The sequence below is a fragment of the Phaenicophaeus curvirostris genome, chromosome Z (assembly GCF_032191515.1).
Source record: "Phaenicophaeus curvirostris isolate KB17595 chromosome Z, BPBGC_Pcur_1.0, whole genome shotgun sequence".
Classification (NCBI taxonomy): Eukaryota; Metazoa; Chordata; class Aves; order Cuculiformes; family Cuculidae; genus Phaenicophaeus; species Phaenicophaeus curvirostris.
The window spans coordinates 40,240,951-40,268,325 of NC_091431.1; the positions used below are offsets into that span (position 1 = coordinate 40,240,951).

The 27,375-nt window shown below is 39.3% G+C and overlaps 1 protein-coding gene across 4 annotated transcripts in view; it reads left to right on the forward strand.

Moving 5' to 3' along the window:
• The window catches only part of SLC24A2 (solute carrier family 24 member 2), a 105,276-nt gene that overhangs the window by 41,121 nt on the left and 36,780 nt on the right, over window positions 1–27,375 (forward strand). For 2 of the 4 annotated variants that reach the window (XM_069881199.1, XM_069881201.1), the window contains exons 2-3: window positions 18,180–18,218; window positions 19,502–19,610. In XM_069881199.1, the coding sequence (XP_069737300.1) occupies window positions 18,180–18,218; window positions 19,502–19,610 (148 nt within the window). The remainder of the gene's footprint in view (window positions 1–18,179; window positions 18,219–19,501; window positions 19,611–27,375) is intronic. The other 2 variants (XM_069881200.1, XM_069881202.1) reach the window with 1 other exon arrangement.

Sequence of the window (27,375 nt, forward strand, 5' to 3'; positions counted from 1 at the left end):
TTGCTCCAATCGCATTCTTTCTGTAGTTGCCCCAAAGGCAAATGGATTGTATATAGTATGTGTTAGTCCAAATTGTATTTGTTTAAAAACTGGGTTAGGGTGACGTTGACGATAAAGAGGACTTCTTCCATAAGTCAGGCACAGTGCAGAAGGAGGACACTTTTGGAGAAGTGTCAGGATACAAAGTCTATTCAGCTACATTTGAATTCAGAAAACCAGCCCCTCAAAATCAGATATGAATCTACTCGAAGAGAAATGTCCATTAGTTTGTTGTGACTCTTCCAAGGATTAAGTTACACCGCTTCTATCCTCTGAACTGTCTGATGCCCATCTCTTTGGTATCACAAGGTTTTCTAGCTTTGTTTTTTGTTTTACTTTGTGATGTTGATCTTTTCATAATAGAATAAGTCTCCTCGACCATTAGCCTGACACTATTTCTATGCTGTCATCCATGGTCCAAAATTGATTCTGATGGGAGTTTTGCTGTATGACTACATTTCTGGGTAGAGCTACTATAGCTAGAGCTCTGAAAACATCTGTGGAGTTACTTGAAAATGTAATGAAGAGTTACTTATGAGAACTTTGCACCACCTTATGATTCCTCAGTGTCCAGGCTGGTCTAGTTGACAGGCTGGGTTGTTTGTTTTAACACTAACAGTTTGTCATTTGGATATTTCTATAGGCTTTTACTCCAGAGGTTTCTTGCCTTGAGTGGTGTGGTTCAGGGAGGAGATAAGGACCAGCTATGGCTGCAAGTGTTTCTGGCTCAAGTAGCATAAATGTGTATGTTTGGAGAGAACAGACAGGTGTTATAACTGTATCTTTGCATGACAGCTACTCAAAACTGAGTCTGTTTCATCTGCAGGAGAGGCATTCACTGCTATCAGTGGTTTTATGAATAGTTCTGTTGAGTTCTTGAGAAGAAGTGAAAATTGCACTCCATGGCATTTTCAACTCTGGCATAAAAAGTCCTGTGAGATATTTCTCACCAGAGCAAGGGCCATATGTAACTTTTAGTCCTGAGGTCATTGATAGACCCTACAGAAAAGCTGACAGTTTGGAAGAAAACTACAAGACAGCGAATATATTAGTACTATAGACCTTATCAAAAGAAAGAAAAATAAAAAAAAACAGAGAGAAAGAAAGACTGATTCAGAAAGTGTTGAGAGCAAAAGCCCACAATTGTATGGTCCTTAAAAGTATGTAAGACCAGACTGGATCCAGATTAAGAATCCTGAATCAAACCTTTTCTGCAGGAGATTCTGAAACTGTATTCATTAAGTATGTGGAATGGCATGAGTTCTGTTTAACATCCTGAGGTTGTAATTAACTGTAAAAGACTTTAAAGAGTTCATTTTTTGTTAATAGGTGAGTCACCTTCTAATTAAAGCTGAAGTAAGAAAGAGCAGCTATCAAGAAGCCATCATATTCTGCCTTTGACTTTTTAGGAAACCTTTGATCTTGGTGTAGCCATTGCTAAAAAATTTTGCTGGTATCTCGGGGAAGTTAAATACAAAAATATGGGTTATAATGTATATGCTGGACTAGCTCTTGAATGTGACCACACTTCTGCTCCCAGCCATTTGATGTAGAAATGAAATTTGCTTGCTTTAACATGTTTAAAGGTAGTAAGTGGCTTATGTCAACCTGTGTTTACAAGACTGTCTTTACAAGGATAAAGCAGCAAAAATATCATTTTGTAAATGAAACTGAGATCCATCTTCATGATTTTGTTTCCTCCTAAAATCAGAAGAATTTTTAGGTATTGGACACTAGGCGTTAGTTTGCATAAGTGATAAATCAGGCAACTGTAGAAGATATAAGTGATCTAGCAGGGGTTATTTTTGTCACTAGAAAAATGCAACTAGTAGAATTTAGATCACAGAGACAGATTTCCTTTCAATTAATAAAAGAAGGGAAAAAATTAATCAAGAAAAAGGAATGTCTTTATTAAATAGACCGTCTAAGGAAGCTGAAGATGCTCAAGTCGGTAGGACTTGATGAGAAGCATCCTCAGGTCCTGAGGGAACTGTTGGCTGTTGGATGAAGTTGCTAAGCCAGTGTCCAAGTGGAGACCGGTGGTGAGTGGCATTCTTCAGGGGTCTCTGTCGGGACCGATGTTGGTTAACATCTTTGTTGTAGACATGGACAGTGGAATTGAGTGCACCCTCACAAGTTGCTCACACCACCAAGCTGTGTGACATGGTGAGCATCCTGCAGGGAAGGGATGCCATCCAGAGAGGCCCTGACGGGCTTGAGGGGTGGGCCTGTGTGAACCTTATGAGGTTTAATGAGGCCAAGTGCAAGGTCCTGCACTGGGGTTGGGGCAATTCCAAGCACAAATGCAGGCTGGACAGAGAATGGATTGAGAGTAGCTCTGAAGAGAAGGACATGGAGGTGTTGGTAAACAAGAAGAACAACATGAGCTGGCAGTGTGCACTTGCAGCCCAGAAAACCAACTGTGTCCTAGGCTGCATCAGAAGAAGTGTGACCTGCAGGTCAAGGGAGGTGATTCTCCCCATTTATTCATAGAATTATAGAATCATAGACTAACCAGGTTGGAAGAGACCCACCAGATCATCAAGTCCAACCATTCCTATCAAACACTAAACCATGCCTCTCAGCACCTCGTCCACCCATGCCTTAAACACTTCCAGGGAAGGTGACTCAACCACCTCCCTGGGCAGCCTTTTCCAGTGCCCAATGACCCTTTCTGTGAAAAATTTTTTCCTAATGTCCAGCCTAAACCTCCCCTGGCAGAGCTTGAGGCCATTTCCTCTTGTCCTGTCCCTGTCACTTGGGAGAAGAGGCCAGCACCCTCCTCTCTACAACCTCCTTTCAGGTAGTTGTAGAGAGCAATGAGGTCTCCCCTCAGCCTCTTCTTCTCCAGGCTAAACACCCCCAGCTCTCTCAGCCGTTCCTCATAAGGCCTGTTCTCCAGCCCCTTCACCAGCTTTGTTGCTCTTCTCTGTACTCGCTCCAGAGCCTCAACATCCTTCTTGTGGTGAGGGGCCCAGAACTGAGACCTCACCTGGAGTATAGTGTTCAGATATGGAGTCCTTAATACAAAATGGGCATGGATCTGTTACGGCAAGTCCAGAGGGGGGTTAAGAAGATGATCAGAGGGCTGGAGCACCTCCCATATGAGGACAGGCTGAGAGAGTTTAGCTTGTTTAGCCTGGGGAAGAGAAGACTCCAGGGAAACCTTACAGCAACCTGCCAGTTCTTAAAGGGAGCCTGCAGGAAATCTGGGGAGGGGCTCTTTTTCAGGGAGTGCAGGGGTAGGACAAGGGATAAAGGTTTTACACTGAAAGAGGGTCAATTTGGATTTGATATTAGGAAGAAATTTTTTACTGTGAGGGTGGTGAGGCACTGGAACAGGTTTCCCAGAGAAGTCATGGATGCCCCATCCCTTGAGGTGTTCAAGGCCAGGCTGGATGATGCTTTGAGCAACCTGATCCGACGAAACTTGGCAGGAGGGTTGGAACTATATGATCTTCAAGGTCCCTTCCAACCCAAACCACTCTATGATTCTATGGTTTTTCTAAAAAAGTCAGGCATACACAGAGCACAATTAACTCTGACGTCCTAAATGACGGAAAACAAAAGTGCAGAGTTTAATCTAATTCTCCTTTCTGCATAGGAGTTCACATTATGAGAGATAAAATGCTTGCAATGATTAAAAAAAAATAGTGCTGAAATTCCCAGTAGGAGGAATTATGTGAAAATTGATAATGAAAGATTTGCTGCAAAGTCTTTAGATCACTGTTTCAATTCAATAGCAAGCAGGGTATTATTACGGGAGATTCATAGTGCAGGGACGACAGTGAAGAAATTAGTCATTCTAAATAAATTTTATGTAAGTAGAATCCAAATTGCCGCATCAGACTTTCAAAACTGTGTGTAGCCTGACTTCTTTTTGCAAAACTTGTGATGCAAGTGATTGGGTTTTGTTTGTTTGGGACATCGCTGCTTACAGTTCTTTGTTGTTCTGATTTATTTAATTGTCTTTAGGCATAAGAGATGCAGTGTCATTCTATTATTAGCTTTTTCACAATACTTTCAACAGAGACTTGTGAAAGTCACTTTGTTGGGTTCCTTCTTCGTCTAGGAAGGCACGGTTAACTTGCTCCTTATAGGTTTCATTATCACTCTTACTTTCATACAAACATATGTAGTCTTAGCTCTCATGATTGTATTTGCATGTGAAGTCATGATTGGAAAGATTTAGCAAACAGGTCTATGTTTCTCTGGAAGATTTCTGTTCCATGTTTTGAAGAGCTAAATAACATAAATTCAGTGCCTTCCAAAATAAAATCAGTGGTAAGAATTCAGTCTGCCCCTAGGTCTGTGGCTGTTTCTTGGGCAGAAACTAAAGGCTCTCAGTGTGTGTCCTTATTTAATAGAAGGATAGATAAGCGAAAAGCACCCCTGCTTCTGTGGATAGAACACTTTCTTCATGCTCACAAAAATGTGAACTTTCTGTGTTTTGGCAGTGATTTTGTCTTTTTTAGTTTTATATCTCTTGACTTATTTTCAGTCAATGTGTCAGGTCATTCTCTGTGTCTAAACCACAGGATTAGCCTTTTCTGTATTAATACAATTGTAAATAAGGCTTGTGTAGTTCTGTTAAGTAACTTGTGTCCATCAGAGGAATGACTATATGTAGGTCTTCCACAGGAAAGATAAGTGTCTGGAGAATTTTTCCAAGGCTGTGAGAAAACTCCGAGTCTGTGCTGGCTTATAGGTGCGAGCTATTTGGTGAAAAAGCCAGTCTCTTCCAGGCAGGTGTATACTTTGCTTTTCTCTGGCTGTGCCTGGACAATGATGAGGCATTGGCAGTAGATGCTGGTAGTACACTAAAATGTGTTGTCACCTGGGCCAATTCTGAAGTCCTTGTTTTACAGATGGCACTATTAATCCAGCAGACAGGAACAGCTCTTGTTTATTTGCAACTTTAACAAGCTTTCAGCCAGAAATGAGACATGAAAGGTTTTGCATCCTCTTATAGTTCCTGCTTTGCCATCCTTTAATGAGCTCAGTGAGTAGTTTATATATGTTGTCCTTACTTGCCTGTAACTCTGAATGTGGTGGAGGCCAGGAGTCAAAAGCAGTGAGAGGTGTGGAGGGTAGCAAAGCCGTAGTCTGACTGTTCTGGTTTTGTGTAAAGCTGCCCTGGGTGCTGCTAATGAGAGTGGCCAGGCAGTCCTTTAGTTGGGAGAAACAGTGGTACAACTCACCATAACTTGCCATAGCATTAAGAAAGCAAATTTAAACAAGTATTTTGGATTTTTTTTAATGGCTATTGCTGTGAGACCTGACTAACATAGGTAGAACATGAAGTTGCTGAAATGCTTTTTCCAAAAATATTCTGACTGTTGATATTGTTGGAGGAGTTGAACTCTCCACATCCCCAACCCAGTGTGCATTTGTTTGGTAGGGTAAGCAACTGGGTCTATAGCCCTCAGTCTTCTGAGCTCTGGTTGTTGCAGTGTTGCTTGGCAGGGATATATGACCTTAAACTGCACCAAGGTCTCAACATTTTTGCATCTGACTATACACTGAGTCTCCAGGCTGAGCTGGCAAAGTCCTGACAATCAGTAGGGTCAAGGAAAAGCCTGACTGCGTGACTGAAAAAGCTCTTGTCAGGCGAGAGAAGGTGTGAAACAGGAGCACCTCCTACAGATGACCTCAGATAAAACCAGAGCTTAATAAGCAGACAGTAAATCCAGAGAGAGTGAGACTTCTTATTTAATAGCATATGATAGCTGGTGCTTTAGTGATTCTTACAGCTGCCAGTGCAGTAGGATCTGTTAGACAGTAGATCCTTGAAAGCAGAAAACATCTTTTATTTTCACTGTATTTTGCTTTAAATGTAATAAATTATGCGACTGACATCTTGTTTCAATGTGCTTTGGAATTAGTGTTGCATCTCTTCCTACATACTTCATCAGATCCTGCTCACAATTAATTTAGTTTTATTCTAATCCCATGGGATTAATTCACAGTGGTGTGATATCAGATTTTGAGCCAGGTTTTTTCTGTTCTTTTGATCCGTTTGAGTTTTTCCAAGTCAGTGTCCACTATATTTGTTATTTCTTTATGTTAAGATCATTCCTTTGTCTGGCCTTCTTAATTTTTTACATGGAATTCCCAACTATGAACCAGAATGAAAAGGTTTTAATGATTCAGGTTTAACTAGAACATTGAAAAAAGTGAGTGGTTTGAGGGGAGATTTCTGTGATTGGGAATTAAGTTTGGAAATGGAACACAGTTAACAGGAATTGGACAGTAACAGTGCTAATGACTCTTTCTTATTCAATGATCACAGTTTTGAATTAAAAGAAAAAATACTTTAATATAAAAAGCATTCTTCAGGTATGTTCATAAACATTCACAGCAGGACTGCAGGAATACTATTTATGAAGCGTATTAAAAATGTATGTGCACAGGGTTATCTACAGTAAATTTGCCAGCTAAACAAACAGGAGGCAGACAGACTAAGGGAATTTTAATCTGTGTTTCTTCGCGTTCTGGCCACACAGTGTTTTACAGATCGAAAGGTGATATTTCAAGAGTCAAATACATTTGTTCTCTCTGACTCCCTTAGTCAGCATTGTAAGCACAAAAGCTGTTTACCATAAAAGACCATGTATAGAACACAGTATAATGAGAAGTGGCTTAAATTCGTGAAGTCATGATTAGAGCCTCACAAACTTCCACATGAGAGAACCATGTTTACTGATGATTTAGTCCAGTAGAGACTGCAATTTTGCAGAGTTCAAGTGAATATTTTTAAGATAATTATGGTGCATTGTTTAATGAAGTTTTTACATGCTTATGGAATGACTGCAGAGTCATGTCAAAACAGAGACACAGAGATTCGTAGCAATGGGAGTTTGCTATAGGACCAAGAGCTAATTTATGGATTACTTCCAGACAGCATAAGACTGCAAAGCACATAATGATTGCTGGCTTACCTTACAGTTTTCTTTATATGACTAATTTACTTGAATTAAAGGTTTATCCTAGGAAATTAGGTCGTTCCCTCTTGTAACATCCGATTTTTGTAGATGTGTGTTTTTCCAGTATGTGCATTACTTGAAAACAGGGATTTGCACTAGCATGTCATTAAAGCAAAAATTATGTTAACCTAGAATGTAGGAGTTTGCCGTTTAAATAGTGTTTATACTGAGGCTTAGCAAGTATTCTTATTTGTTTTAATGGGATTCATACCCAGTATATTTCATTATGAGTGCCCTGTGTTGCTGTGCAAGTCTAAGTCTTGTTTTCATATTCCCTTTGTCATGGTGTCTTCACTTAAAGCAAGGGCATAATTTTTGTTAAGTATTCCCCTGATCCTTCTGTTTCTTGCAATTTTTACACTGAAAATAGCCTCGTGGAGCTGCACAATATTGAGACCTGCATGATGTAACAACCATCTCCTTGGTAAATGCGAATAGTTATGATCACACTTGTTAATGAAAGCAGATAGGTGAAACAGTGGAGCATTCATCTCTCATAAAGAGATGTGCCAGTCCCTATAACAGAGATGTTCACAGTGGACTTGGTTTCCATGGGTATTGTGTGGTGTGCTGGCCAAAGAGGCAGGAGGAAAAAGGGCAGCAGAAAGTCTAAGAGATTATTAAAAAAAGCACAAGTTCTGGGGAAAAAAATCATGAGGGGAAAAGATAGAGACAGACTGAGCATTTGGGAAGCAGCTGTTGGCTAACAGGAGGCTTACAGCTGGGGATGGCATGGTCTTCTGCTTGTGACTCCTGCAGTACTTAGGGAAAGCAGACTTTAAATTTTTTTGTAGTGGAATGGGATTACATAAAAGGAGGGTGGAGTTATTGTGAGTTTCTAGTTGAAAAACTTTGCAGATTGTGATTTTGGCTGGTGGCCAAAATAAAATATCTCAGCAAAAGTCTCTGCGCAATCTCATGATTTACAATGAAGGTCACCTGGCAGCTTGGAGGTAAAGAAATGCTTTTGTGCAAGGCTGTAAAGGGAAAAGAGCAGTGGAAGGCAGATATGAGCCTGAGCTAGGGCTACTAGCTGTTTAGGCTACTACCTTAACTACTTCATCAGTAGCTCTCATTCTTTCTTGTAGCGATGGTTTCCCGCTAGTCCCTTCCATGATTCAGTCATTCCTAACTCTTTCCTTTCATGCTTTATTCTCTTTGACCACTGTGGGAATTCTTCTTGGAGCTACAGATTCACCTTAAATATTAGTAAGCTGTTCTGGGAGGAATGGGCATTGCACAGGAGAGCAACAGAGCTACTGCATCTGCATTATGAGTGGCAATGGATTACCTGCAGGCATCCAGTTCAAAGCTGCAGAGACAAGTCAATGGTATCACAGAATCATAAAATCACCACATTGGAAAAGACCCACCGGATCATCGAGTCCAACCATTTCTATCAAACACTAAACCATGCCCCTCAGCAACTCGTCCACCCATCCTTTATACATCTCCAGGGAAGGTGACTCAATCACCTCCCTGGGCAGCCTGTTCTAGAGCCCAATGACCCTTCCCGTGAAAAATTTTTTCCTAATATCCAGCCAAAACCTCCCCTGGTGGAGCTTGAGGCTCCTTGTCCTTCTTGAGGCTCCCTCTTGTCCTGTCCCCTCTCACTTGGGAGAAGAGGCCAGCTCCCTCCTCTCTACAACCTCCTTTCAGGTAGTTGTAGAGAGCAGTGAGGTCTCCCCTCAGCCTCCTCTTCTCAAGGCTAAACAACCCCAGTTCCCTCAGCCATTCCTCATAAGGCCTGTTCTCCAACCCCTTCACCAGCTTCATTGCTCTTCTCTGGACTCGCTCCAGAGCCTCAACATCCTTCTTGTGGTGAGGGGCCCAGAACTGAACACTGTATTCCAGGAGCGGTCTCACCAGTGCCGAGTACAGTGGGAGAATAACCTCCCTGGACCTGCTGGCCACGCTGTTTCTGATCCAAGCCAAGATGCCATTGGCCTTCTTGGCCACCTGGGCACACTGCTGGCTCATATTCAGTCGGCTGTCAACCAACATTCCCAGGTCTTTCTCCTCCAGGCAGCTTCAAGTGCAGGACCGGGCATTTGGCCTTGTTAAACCTCATGCCATTGTTCTCAGCCCAGCGGTCCAGCCTGTTCAGATGCCTTTGCAGAGCCTCCCTACCCTCCAGCAGATTCACGCTCCCACCCAGCTTAGTGTTGTCCGCAAACTTGCTAAGGGTACACTCAATGCCTTCATCCAGGTCATTGATAAAGACACTGAACAAGGCTGGACCCAGCACTGAGCCCTGGGGAACACCACTTATAACTGTCCTCCAGCTGGAGTTAACTCCATTTCCCACCACTCTCTGGGCCTGGCCATCCAACCAGTTTTCCACCCAGCAGAGTGTGCGCCTGTCCAGGCCAGAGGCTGACAGTTTCTGGAGCAGAATGCTGTGAGAAACTGTGTCAAAGGCTTTACTGAAGTCCAAGAAGACCACATCCACAGCCTTTCCCTCATCCAGTAGTCGAGTCACTTTGTCATAGAAGGCGATCAGGTTAGTTTGGCAAGACCTGCCTTTCGTGAATCTGTGTCGACTGGGCCTGATCACCCAGTTCTGATCACTGGTATGAAAGGCAGTGTGAAGTAGCACACTGATGAAGGCAGGTGAGCACAAATATTTTCTGTCTATCCTTCGTTATGTCCATGTAGAACATAATTCTCCAAATGAGATGTGTAAACACTGAGAGCAAAAATTAAGTTCTTAGTGTCATAACTCGGCCTTTAGAAATAGTGTTCTTCAAGTCTTTCTGCCTTAGTTTCATCTCTAGGCTCCAAAGGACTTAAAAGTGACCTAGCATGTGCATGCTGCAGATTGTCCAGGATCCACGTCTGGTAGTCTCCCTCTTGATTTCAGGGGCACAGGTCTTGCGTTTGATATTCATGCAATGCAGAACACCATAGAAAAGTAGTTAGAAGGCAGGATGCATCAGAGTAAGACAGATATTGGTGGGGTCCCTTATTTCTTCACTTAATGTGAACAAGGCAATTTGTTTTGCTGTATGGTGGTAGATAAAATTTGGAGATCCATACTTGCTTTCCTGTCTACAGCGTTATCAGGCTCATGGCAATACAGTGCTGGTGTCTTATCTACAGGTTGTTTTGTAAAATTTCTTTTCTATTTCTTCTTAGCAGTTTTTCTCCTTGCTATTTCTTACATCTTCACAAGGTGTAAGACAAACCCTTAGATGGCATTTGCTTATTTCAATGTTTCAGGTAATCAGAAAGACCGAGGAGGCAATGGTAAGAACAGCTGAAAATGTTTATTGGAAGGATGATGATGGAGGCAGATGGTATTCAATGTCAGTTATAAAGACAGTGAGCCTGAAATACTGTTGAGTCAAATATGCAAAATTATGGTATTTGCTGTGAATAAGACTTTGTTTTGCCTCAGACTTAATATCTACTTTCCCACTTTAAACTGAGAAGGTGTAATATAATCCAGTTAGTGGGTGAATAGAAAAATAAAAAATTTCATTTTATGATATTGAAGAGTCAGTCTAATATCCTATTGGATGTAAAAATGTACAAGTGCTATGGTTGCATTGATTGTCATATAATCTTTTAAAACCATAGTCTTGGATCTGTTAGTGACATAAATAGTCCAAAATTTTTTAAGAAAATTAATTATGCTTGCTGTCTAACAAAACATTGCACGAGGTACCTTTTGATCATTAGCTAGTGGAGATTCTACTCTCAGAGAAGTGCTGCTTTGCAGCTTATTGCAATAAACATACATGTTGTGCTCAGTAAAAGATTCAAAACACAAAGAGCACAGTAAATTCCTAAGGATGGTCATATCCAGTAAACTGCCCCTGAAGCAATCAACCCTCTTCATCAGAACAAAGTTCTTTACAAACAGTGTCTCTTTTCTTAGCTTACAAATGGGCAGATGGAGGAGCCAACTGCTAGATTTTGCTTTTTAGGGTGGTGGTAAACTGACACCCAGAGTCCTGCAGCCTAGAGCTGGCAACGTACACCCAGTGAATGAGGATTTTACGTTTTGAAGCGCAGTTATTTTACATATTTGTACCATAAGCACTATCTTAACTTCTGGTGATGCTTTTCTCTCTCCCTGCTCCCTCTTTTTTAAAATGAATAAGGTAGACAACTTTAAATGTTATTAGAGTTTAATGGAAAAGGTAGTCAAACGGGATAGATATAGTATACCAAGGCTTTCCCTTTGTCTCATTCTCTGTCCCCTTCTGGCACTGTAGGAAACATCAACTATTAGCAATGCTCACCAATTTCTCAGTATCATTATTATTTTATAGGCCCCTCTCACATTTCACTGCATTTGTCTTGCAATTGCTGTCCTGAGTGTTACATCCATCATGAGTCTCTGCCAGCTGACAATGAAGTCGGCAGAGATCCTGGTCACAAAAAGACACCTGAAGGGGAAAGGCAGCTGTGAAATAAGACAGAGAAATGAGCAGAGCTTGGTGGAAAGGGGACGTGACCAGGGCAGCTGAGGATGCACTGATTCAGCATTTCCTCCATATAGGCTGTGCAGGCTGGGTTTTCGTCTGCAGCTGAACCTGCCTTCAAGATTCCCAGCATGATGGAAGTAGTGAGGCAGAGAAACTGCAGCCCTTGTGATGAATCCTCCTCAGTGCAGAGCCAACTTACTGCAGTGAGATTTATTTAGTAGTTACAAATCAGCATAGCAACAGCAAGCGCTAAGACTTGTCAAGCCTTTCCACTGCAGGAATTATTGTGAATACTTTTAAGGCAAACTTTGAAACCTCCATAATCTCTGGTGGATCGTTTGTGCATTTAGGTAAGCAGAAGTCCTAGGAAATGCTGGCTTCTTACTTAACCATTGATGTCTTATTGAGTTGTAAGAAATGAAAAGGAGACATCTTCTGTCAGTAGTCTCTATGGTGTGGTTGTAGTCCAGCTGAAAATCTTCCCAGGCCCCTGCCCAGAGTTTGCAGCTTGTTTCATGTGTGATTTTTAATTCAGACATTTTTTTAGATTTTTAGAACTTAATCTTGGAACACTCATTAATGCTTTCTTGTGTAACATTGTTGATGAAGTAATAGTATATTAAAGACTATAAATCCAGGTTTTTTAAATCTAGCTACATAAACCCATACTGAAATACTGAAAACTGTCGCTTGTGAACAGATATTTTGTATGCATGAGTATGTAAGGACCGCTGAAAGTACCTAGCTTTGGGTTTGGGGGTTTTTGTAAAGATACGTTTGTCCACTTCAAAGTTACATAGACATACAGAGCTGTGGTGCTAATTTATATAATTTAAAAAGTAGCAAAAGGTGACTTCATTGACAAGTCTTGAAATGAGGATAAGAGGACAACTTAAAACTGCATAATTACTTCTGACACTAAGGTGATTAAAAACTCATCAAGTCTTTAAGCTTGAGCTATTACATTGCCATCATAAGCCAAAGACACTTGACTTTAAACAAGTTCAGGGAAGGTAAGAGACTTGGGGCAGACTCTGACTTCTTTACACATGTTGAGTAACTAAATATCATATGATTGATCCTATTGGCTGATTGAAAGAGTCCTATTTCATATAATGGTATGCATAAAAATCTGGAATTAAGTCAATTGACCTAACATTAGGATGTGATTTAGCAACTGATACCTCAAACCATCCATTTATTACTGTTTGAATCAGCAAAGATGCTTTTCTTTTGAACATTTAGGAGGATTCATTATGTGTGTGCACATTGGATAACTGCATGAACAGACTGGCATAAATGAGGCAAATTATCTGAATGAACAAAGACACGTTGCTTTGCCCACAGCTAAAACTTTCACACTAGGTGCCTGTAAATAAGCAGGTGCAAATGCAGCCAGGTGTCCCACTTTGATGGTCCAGCTCAATGTCTTTGGAACTTCAAACTTAATGTAAATTCTTCGTGTTTGGTAAAGTGAGTTTATGTCACGGTTTAGCCCCACCCGGACAAATTCGGCAGCTAAAACCATGCAGCTGAGCCTCCAAAATCTCTTGCTCCCCCACACCCCGCAGAGAAAGGGGAGAGGGAAAACAGAAGGAAAAGGATTATGTGTTAGAAACTAAAACTACAACTTTAATGAAAAGATTATTATAATTATGAAAATAATTGGAAAGTAATGAAATATATACAAGTATATGAGATCGCACCCTCAGCCATCCCTTGCTAACTATATGTCACTGCAGGTAGGATGGAGCTGGACTCAGGAACTGGATTCAGGAATGTACGGATCCTGGATCAGGAATAACCAGGCAGACTATGTCCTCACTGGACATCAGCCATTGCAGAAGAGAGCAAGACAGTTGGGTTATCTCCATTTTATGCTGAGTATGATGTATATGGGACTGGATACTCTGTTGGTCAGTGTAGGGTCACCTGCCCTATTCACCCCTCCTCACAGGAGTGGCCCCCTTCTGCCAGCTTGAGGATGGCCTTGGTTAAGTATAAACATTGGCCTTTTTGCATACCAATGCCCTGTGTTATCATTTTAGAGAAGATCACTGTCTCAAAAACATGCAGTTAGCTTTCAGAAAAGTGAAGTTACTTTACAGCAGCTGAGTTAGTCACAAAACTGACTATAATTTACCTCAAACTACAACAGTTTATAGCCTCAATTTAGTTTTGGTTATGGTTCTTTTGACTCATATCTTCAACAATGCAGAAGACTGCTTCTTTAGTTAAAGCTAATTGTTTTACTTTACTGTTTGTGAAGAGAATGGTGAAGGGAAGGAAGAAAGCAGGCAAAGTGGAAGGGAATTTTAGTTATTTTTCTACAGCATGCTTACTAAGCTTTCTCCTCCTGTATTTTAAATAAGATCAAAGTTCTGTACTTAGTCTGAATTCAGATAATGATCTACTGAGAATATGTAAGTTTAAATCCTTACCATTGTTTTTCTATAGCTTAAATAGGGAAATACTCCCCTACAGACACTTGCAGCCTTTCTACATAATGAATCTAGAGAGTGGGTAATAAGATGTGTCACCTTCAGTTAGTAAGCTGTACTGGCCCTACTGCAGCAACTAACAGAGCTTCTGTTGATGGTGATTGTCAACTTTTATTCCCAAGGGTATCAAGAAGAATTTTTGTTTAAACATATTGAAGCAACTAGGACTTGCACTTTTGGCTTCCTGCGAACCATATAAAGCCTACCCATTGAGTAGGCAAGGGTTAGAATATTGAATTGTTTGGGGATATTCACAGAAAGGAGCTCTAAAGGATTCTAATTTGGCAAAATCCAAAGATGTAAGTATTCTGAGAACTAGATACAGTAATACCTTCCTTTGGGTTTTGTTCCTTCACTGAGATCAGTAGACTTATTTCTGGAAGCTGTCTCATTGAGTTTATTGCTTTGGATTTTAGTTATGCATTAACCTAACTTACATTCCTTTGATAGGAATGGTTGGACTCGATGATCCGATGGGTCTCTTCTAACCTGGTTATTCTATGATTCTATGATTCTATGATTTAAAATAGATGCAAAACAGTTCTGTTCCAATTATGTTACTAGCACTTACTATGATACTGATCTTTAGAAATTTCCTAGACTCTCTTAAGTTAACTAGATTGACTTCAGAGGATGCCTTTGAAATGCATGTCTTTTTTCTGCAGTTCAACCTAGCAAAAACCCACAGACCTTAAGTGCAAGAGTCCTGTGGGGATTAGAGAACCTTGTGCACCAAGAAAACTATCACCTGTCATTTACTTCAGGGCTGAGAAGCAGTGACACACTGATAGGTACAAAATTGCAGAGTGCAGATGCCACTTTTGAAAACAGGCAAGAGAGAGTAGCCAAAGTTCTTCACTGTAAAACACTTCGAGACAATTTAGCAAAACTCTGTCTGGGCTTATACTCTACAATAATTAAGGACACATGCTTCCAGCTACCACCCATCTTGAACTTTTATTATTCCCATAAAGGCTACTTTTTTTTTTAAAAAAAAAGGCTTTTTAGTTGTTATGGTTGGAAAAGATTTAGCAAGCAGGAAAGAGATGTGAACCCACATTGTAGAAAAAGTGTTAAAATTCAGTTATGTTTTTACCTGCTGTTGTTTGACAGCCTGATTTTCTTATATTGAGAGAAGAGTCTCAGCAGTCTAGTTTTCTAAGAGTTTCAGGATATTAAATCTGTAACATGGAAAGTTCAACCAGAGCAGCAACCTCTAGAGCTGCAGGCAGTCAGCTGTCCGAGTATGGTTTTGTAATACATAACCTAATAAATTATTCAAATTACTAGCTATCTTTTATTAACAAGGATATTCTGTATCAAATACAATACAATATGAAATTTTAGATTCTGCTCCTCATTTGACTGCCCCTTGTTTTAAAGGAAAGCTTGAGGACATTCACCATGTGCTTATTGAGGCATCATCTCTTGCATGAATTACTTCAGGACCCTGTTTCTCAAGAACACACATTCCCAAGCAAGGCAAGGAACATGACAGGCTTAATCACTGACAGACATAGATCACTGAGAAAGAAATGTGAGAGAAGGATACCACAGACCATTTCTTCATAACAAGTAGACAAGTTTTAAGACTTTCAGCACAGGTGGTGCAAACTTCAGTACATGATCACCAGTACAGGCAGGAGGATGAACAAATCCTTATGTACTGCTATGGCATATAGGAGAACCAATAAATATTTTGAATTCTCTAAAAAAAAAAAAAAGTAGTTAACTGTCTCATGATTAATCTTTTTTATAATTCTGATAAACTTAATATGGGATTGTGTCCCAGATACTTTTGAGTAAGAGAGCATACTTGAATACAATAATAAATTCAAGGTTTTAAAGAAACATGTAAAGATAATCTTTTTTACTAGTAATTCCTTCAGAAATGTATGTAATGCACATGAAATTTCTCTCTTTATGCTTCTGATGGAACCAATATGCAATGGCTTCCATGATTTGAGAGCAAACTTATCTTTAAAAAATATGTCTTTTTTTTAAAGAAATCGCTATCAGGTATCTAAAAATATATAGCATCCACTCGTAGTGCAAAGAAACACAACCATTTTAACCTTGGACCAATTTTTAAGTGTTGTCTTTAATTAAAAGGCTGGATAAAATATATGAATACTAAGTGTTTCTACAAGTGGAAAATGATACTTTAAAATACTTTGCCATGCAGTGTTTGATACCCAAATTACACATACAAAACTACTTGTAACCAATAGGTAAACAGTTTAATTTGCAGTCCTAGTGTGAACAAAATGTCATCAAATACGTTACATAAGCTGCAACACCACAACAGAATTTTTCACTGTCATAGCTTAAAACCCGATTTTAATGTGTTATTATTGTTAATCCAGAAAACAATCCAGGCCTTCTAAGTATTTAGTATCACGAAAATGTCAAAGCATTATTTACATTCCTATTTTTAAAATTGTGGAGGCACTTCTGCCTTAAAATTCTATTTATATTCCAGAATATTTCTACTAGGATGTAACTTGACTGTCACATTAAGCTTGGAAACAATTGAGTTACTGATCATGTGTGGAAAAAAGAATTTAAAAAATTTGTTCCACTGCTATGTCCTGTTCTGTACTGATGCAGAATTAAATTATTTGAGGTGGTTTTCGCTATTCTTTTATTTTCTTACAGTATAAGCAAAATGTATTTCATTATTCTTTCTCTAATGCAATTATCTTGTACAAATTAAATTACATAGTACAAATTATATTACACAGTACAAATTATCACCTAGTTGTTTGTATACATTCAATGCAGCTTCATCCCATTGTCTTTCAACCAAATGACAGTATTTCCTTCAACATGAAGTGGGGTTTTTTTGGAATGCCCTCATCTTAAGCCTAGAGCATGCTGAGGTTTTTTAAGGCATGCCGACTGCTTTCAGCATTTTTCAGCCCTTTGTCAGGTAAAACATGACAAATTACTCAGATTTATCTATTACATATCCTCGTATCTTTGACCATTAAAATTAAGAAACAAACTTCCTGTCTTCAACAATTCAAAGTTCAAAGTAACAGTTTAAACTTTTATTAATGTTCCTATTCTGAACACTCATCCACATCTCACAAACTTTACTTCTGTACCTGTACCCACTCATCTTTAGGGCTTAACTGTCCTAAATTGCTTCCTTGAAGACAAGAGAAACTTATCCTGGCTTACCCTTTTTGCTTTCTTGCAAATTTTCTGCAAGATAAATTTTCCCTTCAATGACGGTCCCTCAGAGTATTCACAAATAAATCATGGATTTGCAAGTGTCTGTGTGGATTTGTATCTGTAATAGTGTGTGTATGTATAGTGTATATCTACACGTACATAAATATTATGCAAAATTTTTCTAAGATGCATCTACCGTTTTAATATATTTTAGAATACAGATTTTGTATTTTCTTTTGCTTTCCTTTTCTTCCCACAGCATTAAAAGTTCTTTCTGTGACAGTAGTCTTCCTTAGAGGTGTAAAAACTTACTTCTTAACCATTTCTTACACAAGAACAGTCTAATTTCAGAGGTGACAACTAGTACCTTTATCAGAACAAAGATCTTTTCTTTGCCTCATTATTTCTTCTTCAAAACAATATTTACAGCTAGGGGGTATATTTTTGATGAAAGTTTAGTTCTGGTTACTCTTTTAAGATCCATCCAAAGTCTCTTTTTCCTTCCTGGCAGAGCAGCAAGTATCGTGTTGCCTGCCCTTAACCAGAGCTGCCAGTTTGGGCTAAATGGCCATTTGGTGGGAGGGATTAAACTGAAACATCTTTTTCTTGTTTCCTTGCCTAGTCCTTTCCTGTTACTACTTTCTAGGCTTTTCATTGAACAGTTGGTCAATACTGAGTCTCTTATAACTTTTACTTTTTCAGTCCTCACTCTCTTAGGCTGGTTGACGTACAGGGAGTTTGCCTTCTTTGTAATTTGTGTGAAATGAATATAGTGATCTGCAGCCTAGCTGCTGTGTGCTAGGCCCTGAAATGACAATGTTCTTGTCCAAGAAACTGACAAGAATAAAAGACTCCTGCCACGTTGCAATGAGAATTTACTGTGATTTACTAGATCACTAGTATGCTTTAATTCAAGTGGTTGAAAAACCTGTCAACACAACTTTCATAGGATCAGACATCTGTGGTCTTTTACTGCCTTTCCTTTCTTTTCATGCTCCATCTGACACTTCTTTTTATTCTTTTTCCTGTTCATGCAGTCACCTAATGCTGGCGACAAGGATGACCAAACACTTACGGTAGGCAGCAATTAGTATGTATCTGAGCATTTGATTCTCAGGAGGCTGGTGAAGTAAACCCTACTTTGATTTGACACGCACCAGCACTTTTCTAAATTACTGGTATTTCTTAGCCCCTCCTGTGCTGCTATAGAATTCAAATAATTTATTCCCAAACATAAAGTGGTGAATTCATTTTCTTGTTTGGTTTCTTTCATTTTCATTTAGTATGTTGTATGACACTAAGGATTAATCCATGTACCATGTGTTATTGCAAAATACTTTTTTCTTCAGTGCTGTTTTTTAGCCTGTAATTGGATTTCAAGGTCTTATTAGTCAGCAGTCTGTTGCCTTTGATTATCCTTTTTATTGAAACAAGCAGACAACCATCCACAAAGCAGTCTTACTCTATGGGATGTATTAAATGCATTGATTATTGTACTAGACAATAGCATGTGGAAAAGAATCTCAGAATATGTTTTAAATTTCTTTAAACACACATAAAAAGTGCTGGTATGTTAGTTCTGTTGCAGTAGGCGACTGCACTGCCTTACTACACTCACAATCTGTTCTTCCAATCAGTCCTTAATGTATTGAACCAACCCAAGGAGTATGTTTTGTTCTGACTGAACTTTATGATTTTGCCATTAAAAATGTACTGTCTGCCCTTTTTCTCCATGAATTTGATAATATGCATATTTGCAATGTTCCAAGGCAATAAAAATTAGAACTTACTGCAGGGATTCAACCACAAGATTCTGCAAAGAAACAAATTATTAATTCTTCCTGATGCAAGTACGAGTTTTTAATCTTCTTAATACTTTAAGAGTTATTAATCATTAATAATGATTAATCTGGTGATCCATCCCCTCCTGAGAAATTATCTATACATAAGTAAATGTTTTAATATAGAATCATAGAATGGTTTGGGTTGGAAGAGACCTTAAAGATCATCTAGTTCCAAACTCCCTGCCATGGACAGGGAGACCTCCCACTGTATCAGGTTGCACAAAACCTTGTCCAGCCTGGCCTTGAACACCTCCGGGCATCCACAACTTCTCTGGGCAACCTGTACCAGTGCCTAACATACAGTAAAAAATTTCTTCCTATTATCTAATCTAAATCTATCCTCTTTCAGCTTAAAACTGCAATACAGTGTATAGTTTAATACTAACTGTTGTGGGTGATACTTGAAAATGTTTCACTCTGCAATGAGACCTGCGATTAATTCATAGTGTGTCAGACCTGTTTCCACTCGAACAAGAAAAAAATCCCGAAATTCTTTCCCTTGTTTTTCCGCCTAGACCAAGCCACGGCTCCAGCGGGGAGGAAGCTCTGCATCTCTCCACAACAGTCTGATGAGGAATAGCATCTTTCAGCTCATGATTCACACACTTGACCCACTTGCTGAAGGTATTCCTATTATTTTTTGTTGTTTTCTGTTGCAAAAGCAAACAGCAAACCATTACTTCCCTTTTCCCTTCTTCCCATGAAACTATTCTTTGCACTTCTGTTGCTTTCACCAGTCTTTTCTGAATATGTCTGAGAATTTACTGAATTTTCTGACAGTTTTGCAGTGTTATGGCATGATATACATGCTCTCATCAAACCTTGCAACTTAGGAAATCTGTTCCTTGTGGTACTGACTAAAATTGATCTCTTGGCTGATGCACATCATGACTACTGTTTTTACTTTGCCTCTGGCTTCAGCAGCAATTTTAAAGTTACAAAGCTGGGTAATTTCTTATATGGAAATACAGAAAAGAATGAGACTGCTGGTTTGACTTCGGGTGATTTAAAGCTGACATTAGAAAAAAAGGAGCAAACATCCCTTCTGTGTTGCATGCACATTAACAGTTTGTTTCTTTATCCAAATGTGGTAGAACTTCTTTGAGAAGTTAGCAGGAAGACTATGATTTCATTCATCTGCCAAGTTGGCAGGAAAAACATAATCACTGTGCAATTGTTGGGTGATTTAAATCTCAGCTTCTGATAAACTTAAAAAAGATTAAATGTCCAGGTGTTTATTTGGTGAACGTGTGTCTGTAGGACGTTTCTTGCTGTAGTAACAAATGTCTTGAGAAATAGCACTGATGAAGGAATTTTGAGGGACTAAAGATTCCTAAAATATTACCAGCAGTGGGACCTTCCAAACTTCAGTGATCAAAAAATATCTGTAGCACCTCCTTGCATTTGAGTTCCTTTCTGTTTCTCATTGCAACATTACATATGGCTTTTATGTTGGTCTATATCTTTTGGACAAAGCAAATATACTTTTCCATTTGCCTCTTCAAAAGCTGAAGCTGACACTCATTTTCTCAACACAAAGGCAATTTTAGCCCTTACAATCTCTACCCCATTATTTCTGCTCTGGTCGTGATTCATATTCGTTAATGCTGCAGTATTTACTGTCAAAGACTGTTGTCTGTTAGAGTGGAGTCATCAACAGACCATGCCCAGTCCATTCCTGTTCAGTGCTGGAAAAGGACATAAGAAATTTATTACAGTTATATGTTTATCTTCCTTTATTTGTATCAATACAGCAGGTGAGCAGGCTTTGTAATTGCTGTACTTTGTAAGTCTCATATCTGCCCACCTGGTAGCCAAGCTTTTCACTCTACTACAGGAAGAAAAGTCTTACAATCTCTATTTTTCACTTTTTAATGAAAAATTCTAATTTTTTTCATTAGAAACCTTTGCAATCCTCTTTTCCCTTAAAGCAAAGCTCCTGGGCTGCGTTAGTGGTGTCTCAAATAGTGCTAACACATACAAAATAACAAGTATCTGAAAGAGTAAATAGACTTCATCAAATATTTTTTTAAAAATAAGAGATAGCAGAAGCAAGTCGGGGAGACTTCATTAACAGAGGCAGAACCGTTATGACAAATTGAAGACAACAGGAAAGCTAGAAGTTTTGAATGGAGTTCAATTTGGACTTATTTACCAGGTGACCCAATACTGCATTTCATTATGTCAGTAAAACTCTTGAGGTCAACACGGATTGGTAGAGACAGTTGCAAAGGATATATATCTTACTTAAATTACTCCAGTTACAATTTCTTCATCGTTTCTTTGCTCAGAATATCTCACTGTTTCTTTGGGGTTTCTTTCCTCTCAAAACTGTTACATTTATCCTGGTATTGATATCATAGAATCATAGAATAACCAGGTTGGAAGAGACCCACCGGATCATCAAGTCCAACTATTCCTATCAAACAGTAAACCATGTCCCTCAGCACCTCGTCCTCCCATGCCTTAAACACCTCCAGGGAAGGTGAATCAACCACCTCCCTGGGCAGCCTGTTCCAGTGCTTAATGACCCTTTCTGTGAAAAGTTTTTTCCTAATGTACAACCTAAACCTCCCCTGGTGCAGCTTGAGGCCATTTCCTCTTGTCCTGTCCCCTGTCACTTGGGAGAAGAGGCCAGCTCCCTCCTCTCCACAACCTCCTTTCAGGTAGTTGTAGAAAGCAATGAGGTCTCCCCTCAGCCTCCTCTTGTCCAGGCTAAACACCCCCAGCTCTCTCAGCCGTTCCTCATAAGGCCTGTTCTCCAGCCCCCTCACCAGCTTCGTTGCTCTTCTCTGGACTCGCTCCAGAGCCTATTACAATAACCTCTGTGTTCTCCACTATCTATACTTTATAGAAATTTTTCAAAAAATGTAATACGAAGGTCTTGTGGTATTTAAATAAGTGCAAGGCAGTAAGTACCTGTACATTTCATTAAAACTGACACACTGGGTTAAATTTTACAACGGTAAGAAAAAGTCTACCTACATTTGCAGTAAATACTGTATTTTAATGCACAACTTCCATGAAGAAATGGCCAAGAAGACACTGGAAGATAGCCTAGGTGTGCAGACATCAAAGGAGCTAGTATTTCAAATTTCCACTGACTTCACAAAATTCAGATTTTAATTAATGAGCACATAGAAGTGCCAGTATTGGTGTGTGATTCAATAAGTATTTTTGCATGTGGAACTCTGGTTTCTTGCAAATATGCTCAGATGGGTAGAAGAAATGTGAAAAAAAAAATCCACCCACCTTTCTGCCACACATTATGGTCATTAACCTTTTCTGAGGCACCACCTCATTTGTAGGCAGACTTGGCTTTCAAGAACTTCTGCACTGCAGGCAGTTTGGAAGGCAGACACAGACAGTATTGGATGTCTCCACTGAACACTCATATAGTTTCCTAAGATTTTGAGCTTTTAAGTGTCCTAATTCTTTCTTTTTATTTTTGTACTGATATAATTCTGCAAACCTCCATAAAAAGACTAGTATTTTGGTTCCATGTAAATACTATTGCTGGCCAAGGTAGGTAATATTAGTTAACACATTTGGATGACGTTGTACTTAAATCATAAATTACATTAAAAATTAAATGTGGTAGTGGATATGGGTATCTGTTCTATACAATATTTATTATTCATTTGGTTCTGTATGAATTTTACCTACTAAACTCTCACTGTGTTCTTGCGTCTTAATCTTCCTGTGTATGATGAACATCAATCAACTGGTCCACCATGTTTACTTTAACAGATCTTTAACATGCTAACTAAGTAACTTTTTGAGTTGATAACATTTCATCCATAAGAATTAAAATAGGTATTTATCAAAGGTTCTGAGAAGTGCAGTCCTTTGCTCTGCAATTCCCTAATTTTGGGTGATGTAGAAACATAAAGGACTACCTGTTGCCTGCTCTGGCCCCCATGGCTTTCTCCACTTTGCATAGCCTTTCCTACTACAAAAAAACCCAAGCAAACAAACAAACCAACAGAGATAATGAAGAAGTAAATGAGTGATTCATGTTAGTTTTGAGTTTTGTGTAAGCAAAGAAAATAATCTTTGTTGCACAAATGTAACGAAAGACAATGGACCTGGTACATGACTTCTGAGGTCAAAGGATTTCTTTCAAATCATTTCATGCATGTATTGATCAGACTCAAAGGAACAGCAGAACAAGCATTTTTCTATTCCATTTCAGTCAGCTTAGATCCTCTCTGTATTTCAACCAGATGATGGCTTAGTTCAGTAGATCAAAAATATTGCATTATTAGCTGTATTTGTTGGATTTGCGAGAAAAGAATGGTATACAAGAACATTACAAAGTGTCATTCTCAGGGGAAAGAAGTGTGAGAGGTGTAAATAAAAGCTGACACATGCACAGGCACTCTAGCACCCTTGCGTTTGGGCATACTCTTTCCTCCTCCCCCTCTCATTTCCTCACTCACCGTTTTGCTACTATTTACTCCCTCTGCTTTTCGTCATACTGTATCTCATCTACAAACATGTTCTTATAGACTCTTCTCACAGGATGGCTTCCTCATTGTTTGCTCTCCTTCTAGGCTGCTGGATTCTTAAGTCAAAGCACCTCACAAGCAGATAGCAGTAGCTCTGCAGCTGCCACAGCCAAGTGAACTAGATTTTCAGTCTCTGGAAATGCACTGGTAATGTCTGGGAGCTCTGTACTTGACACTTTGCAGCTTCCAGATCAAGCTTTAGCATTAGAAGTAAAGTATCTAGTTGTTGCAGTGCTGCTAGAAGATCCAGCTTCTCTTTCTTCTTACCTGGATAGTAAAGTTCACTGTTACATTCTCTTTAAAAAATTCAAGGAAAAGGAGGATGTGAAAAAGCACGCTGCTCAGTCATTTGGACTTGTGTGCTTTGCAAGGCTTATAGAAAAGTCCCATCTAAGGTCCCTTGACAGCATAAGCAGTATAGAATGTATAAACAGGCTGTTTGACTATTAAAGGTCATCTTGACCTACTACCTTTTGTTGTTACATTAACATACGATGTATTTATAGAAAACCAGCTCATCATATGCACTCCTGAATAATTCATTTGTGAAGTCAGACCCAACTTCTAATTTAATTGAGAGCCTCTTAAAAACACACTTGATTGTAAGTAGGAAAATAGGAAATAAGAGAGAAATGGGCTTAAGGAGTTTTTACTTTCCTCAAAATATAGATGAACAGAACGACCCTGATACACAATTACACATTTGTAAACCTGCCTTTCCTTTTCTCTTTGCCATGGCTTGTACCTGTCTGGTGAACGCCTCCTTGCAAATTCTCAGGAATCAGTGGACTTGCAAAGTGGTCAACCCAGCTCTGCCAGATGAGTAACATCTGAGATCAGTTGGAGTTGCTGAACACTGAGCATTTTACATTCAGGCAGGTGTGTGGCCATGCTGTGGATTTAACAGTCTAAGACCAAGGAGGCTTCTCCTCTTCAAAATCTTGGTCTCAGTATAAAGCTTCTAAGAAGATAAGAGCTCAGCCACTCTAGCAGGTGAATATGTAGGGTATTCATTAATGAGCTGTGAACTTTACATTACTGTTGAAACCTCATGGTTCATTAAAAATATAAATATCTGTATGAGATTTTTTTTGTTTGTTTGCTTTTATCTTTTTACAGAAATAATGACCTTGGTACAGATAATTTCCTGAGGATTAAGATTAATGACTGCTTGTACATCAGTCTATCATCAACTCTCAGCTAGTCATTAATCCCCAGGAAATCCTGTGCCATATTTGCTGCTGCTTAAGTGCTAGTCTGGCAATCCTTTATTCACTGAATAGTGAGCTGGATTGTTCATAGCATCATTACCCATATGAATAAGGATAGCATCATCAGACCTGCTGTGTTGGTCAGGCCCTGACCAAAAATCCGTGCAACTCAGACATAAATCATGCCAATCATTGACAATTTGTGGCTTTTTTTCTTCTGAGCCCTGTACCTCAGCTGCCTTTGTCCTAGTTTTGAAATGGACATTCCTGGTTTATGGAAGCGTAGGACTTGCAAAGATCTCTTTATATTTTTCAATAGATTTCTCTTGTTTTGCAGTGGGAGCAGGGGAAGGAAAGCATGGAAAGTATTTTGTGCAAAAGTATCTGCTATTAGTAACAAGCCTAACTTCTCTCTTCATGCTGTTTGCTACATGAAAGTGTGATTCCTTCAAGATTATTGAAGCAGATTGTCTTCTCTGGAGGTTCCTATTGGTAGTCTGTTGAAAAGAGAAGATATTGGTGGTGAAGTGAGGATTCAGAGCACCATTACAGCCTGAGGCTACCTTGCTTTCCCTGCACAGCATTAGCAGGGTATAGGAAGAATGGGATCTTTTCCTTATTATGCCACCCCTTTTCTGTCTTCTGATGAGGTTCCACAGGACAAGAAACATTTTCTTCAAGGAAGGATTTAGCTAGATGATGACTCCCTTGCTCCTGTTTGACAAGGATATAATTCATATGCAAATGGCATCCTCTGCATGAAAATGATGTGATATAAATCTTTGTCATGGCTCAGTCCTCAGTCAGAAGTAGATGTCTGTGGCATTTATGTCTTTTTCCTGTCTCTAGTCCCATTTGAAAGTTGAAAACTACAGGATGCACTTCTGCAGAAAAGTTGTTGTCTATCTTACATGCTTTACTTTTTTCTTAAACATAAACGTGTGTAAGTGCTTGGTTGAAGAATTAACCTTCTGTTACACAAAGCTGAGCTGACAATTCTGTCACTTCCTTCACTGAGTGCAAAAAAAAATGTGATAATGGTACTGGTACTGTCACTGTTCTGACAAAATAGAAATGGAAACCTGAATTCATGCTTTTCTGGAGAATGAAGGATGGTGTGATTCTCGAAGTATTTAACATAGTACTGAATTATTTATAATTACTAACTAGATCCTGTTGTGTTCCTAGATCTAAAGAATTTCCCAGATTCTCCATTCACCTCTAACTATTCTGCTTAACTTACTGCTGCTACTTGTGTTCTTTTCTGAGATGTCATTAAAAAATATCAGTTTACTCCAAAGACAACTAACAAAGGCTGAATAACCTTCACTCGCCTGGTCACTCAGCAGGCTTCCAGGAAAACAATAAAAAAGGTAACTAGGCTTACATTCAAAATGGAGCATCGTGTCTTACAAAGGCAGACACTCACACTGTCTTTATACAGCTAGGTTTCACCAGAACTGGGTTTCTTTTCATGTAGGTTGGAAAGGATCTCTTGAATTACAGAATGCAGCTAGTACAAACCCCTGGTCAAGCAGAATCCGCTAGAGCAGGTTGTCTAGGACTGTGTCCAGTCATGTTTTGAATATTTCTGCAAATGGAAACTCCACAATCTTTCTTGGAAACCCATTCCAGTGTTTGATCATCATCACAGTGAAAAGTATTCTCTTGTGTCCAGATGGGATTTTCTGTTTTTTCCTTTGTGCCTATTGACACTCTCACTGTCAGTGGCCACTTCTGAGAAGAGTCGTGTTCCCTTCTCTTCTTTTCCTCCTGTCGGGTTTTTATGCATGCAGATAAAATCTCCCTGAGCCTTTTCTCCTCCAGGCTGAACAGCCTCTTCTCATATGAGAGATGGTCCAGTGTCTTCATGATCTTTGTGGCCCAGTGCTGGGCTTGCTCTGTTATGTCCACGATTATCCCGTACTGGTGAGCCCACAACTGGACCCAGCACCCAGATGTGATATGTCTCAGAAACACTGAGCAGAAGGAAAGGATCACCTCTCACAATCTACTGGCAATGCTTTGCTGCAAGGGCATATTGCTATCTCAGCTTTCAGTGGTGTGACTGCACAGCCATTAGCAAGAAGAAAGCTTTTTTTTTCTGTGAAAGATTTTAAAGGCCTGACTGAGATTGGAGAAGTGGTCAGGCACATCACTGTCCCATGAGGCCTTCTTTCGCTTTTCTTTACTTTTCAGCTGTGGAAGAGACCACAGAAGTTGTGTTTCTAATCTAGGTATCTGAGGTTGCATGGCTAATGTAGATGAGATGGTTATTTTTACAGATGCCTCCAAAATCAAACTGAATTCAGAAACTGTAGATACAACTCACCACACTGCCAGAGTGAGCAACAGCATAGGTAGAGTAGAAACAGTGAGTTATGTGCAGCTAAGGGGAAATCTATTTAAATCCACAGAAATGATATTTTAAATAGACCTGTTAATATCTGTCAGAAACTTGAGAAAGAGAAATGAAATAGCTGCTTCTCTGGTATTATTTAAGATTTCAAAGCCAAAAATGGATGACAGTGGAATTTACAAACTTCCATGTAGCAAACATAAGATATAAATGTCACTGTAACAGATATAGAACCTGAGCTGTCTACATGGGTGTGTTGTTTTGGCACAGAGAAAATGATACCAATGAGGCCAATTAAAAGAATTTTG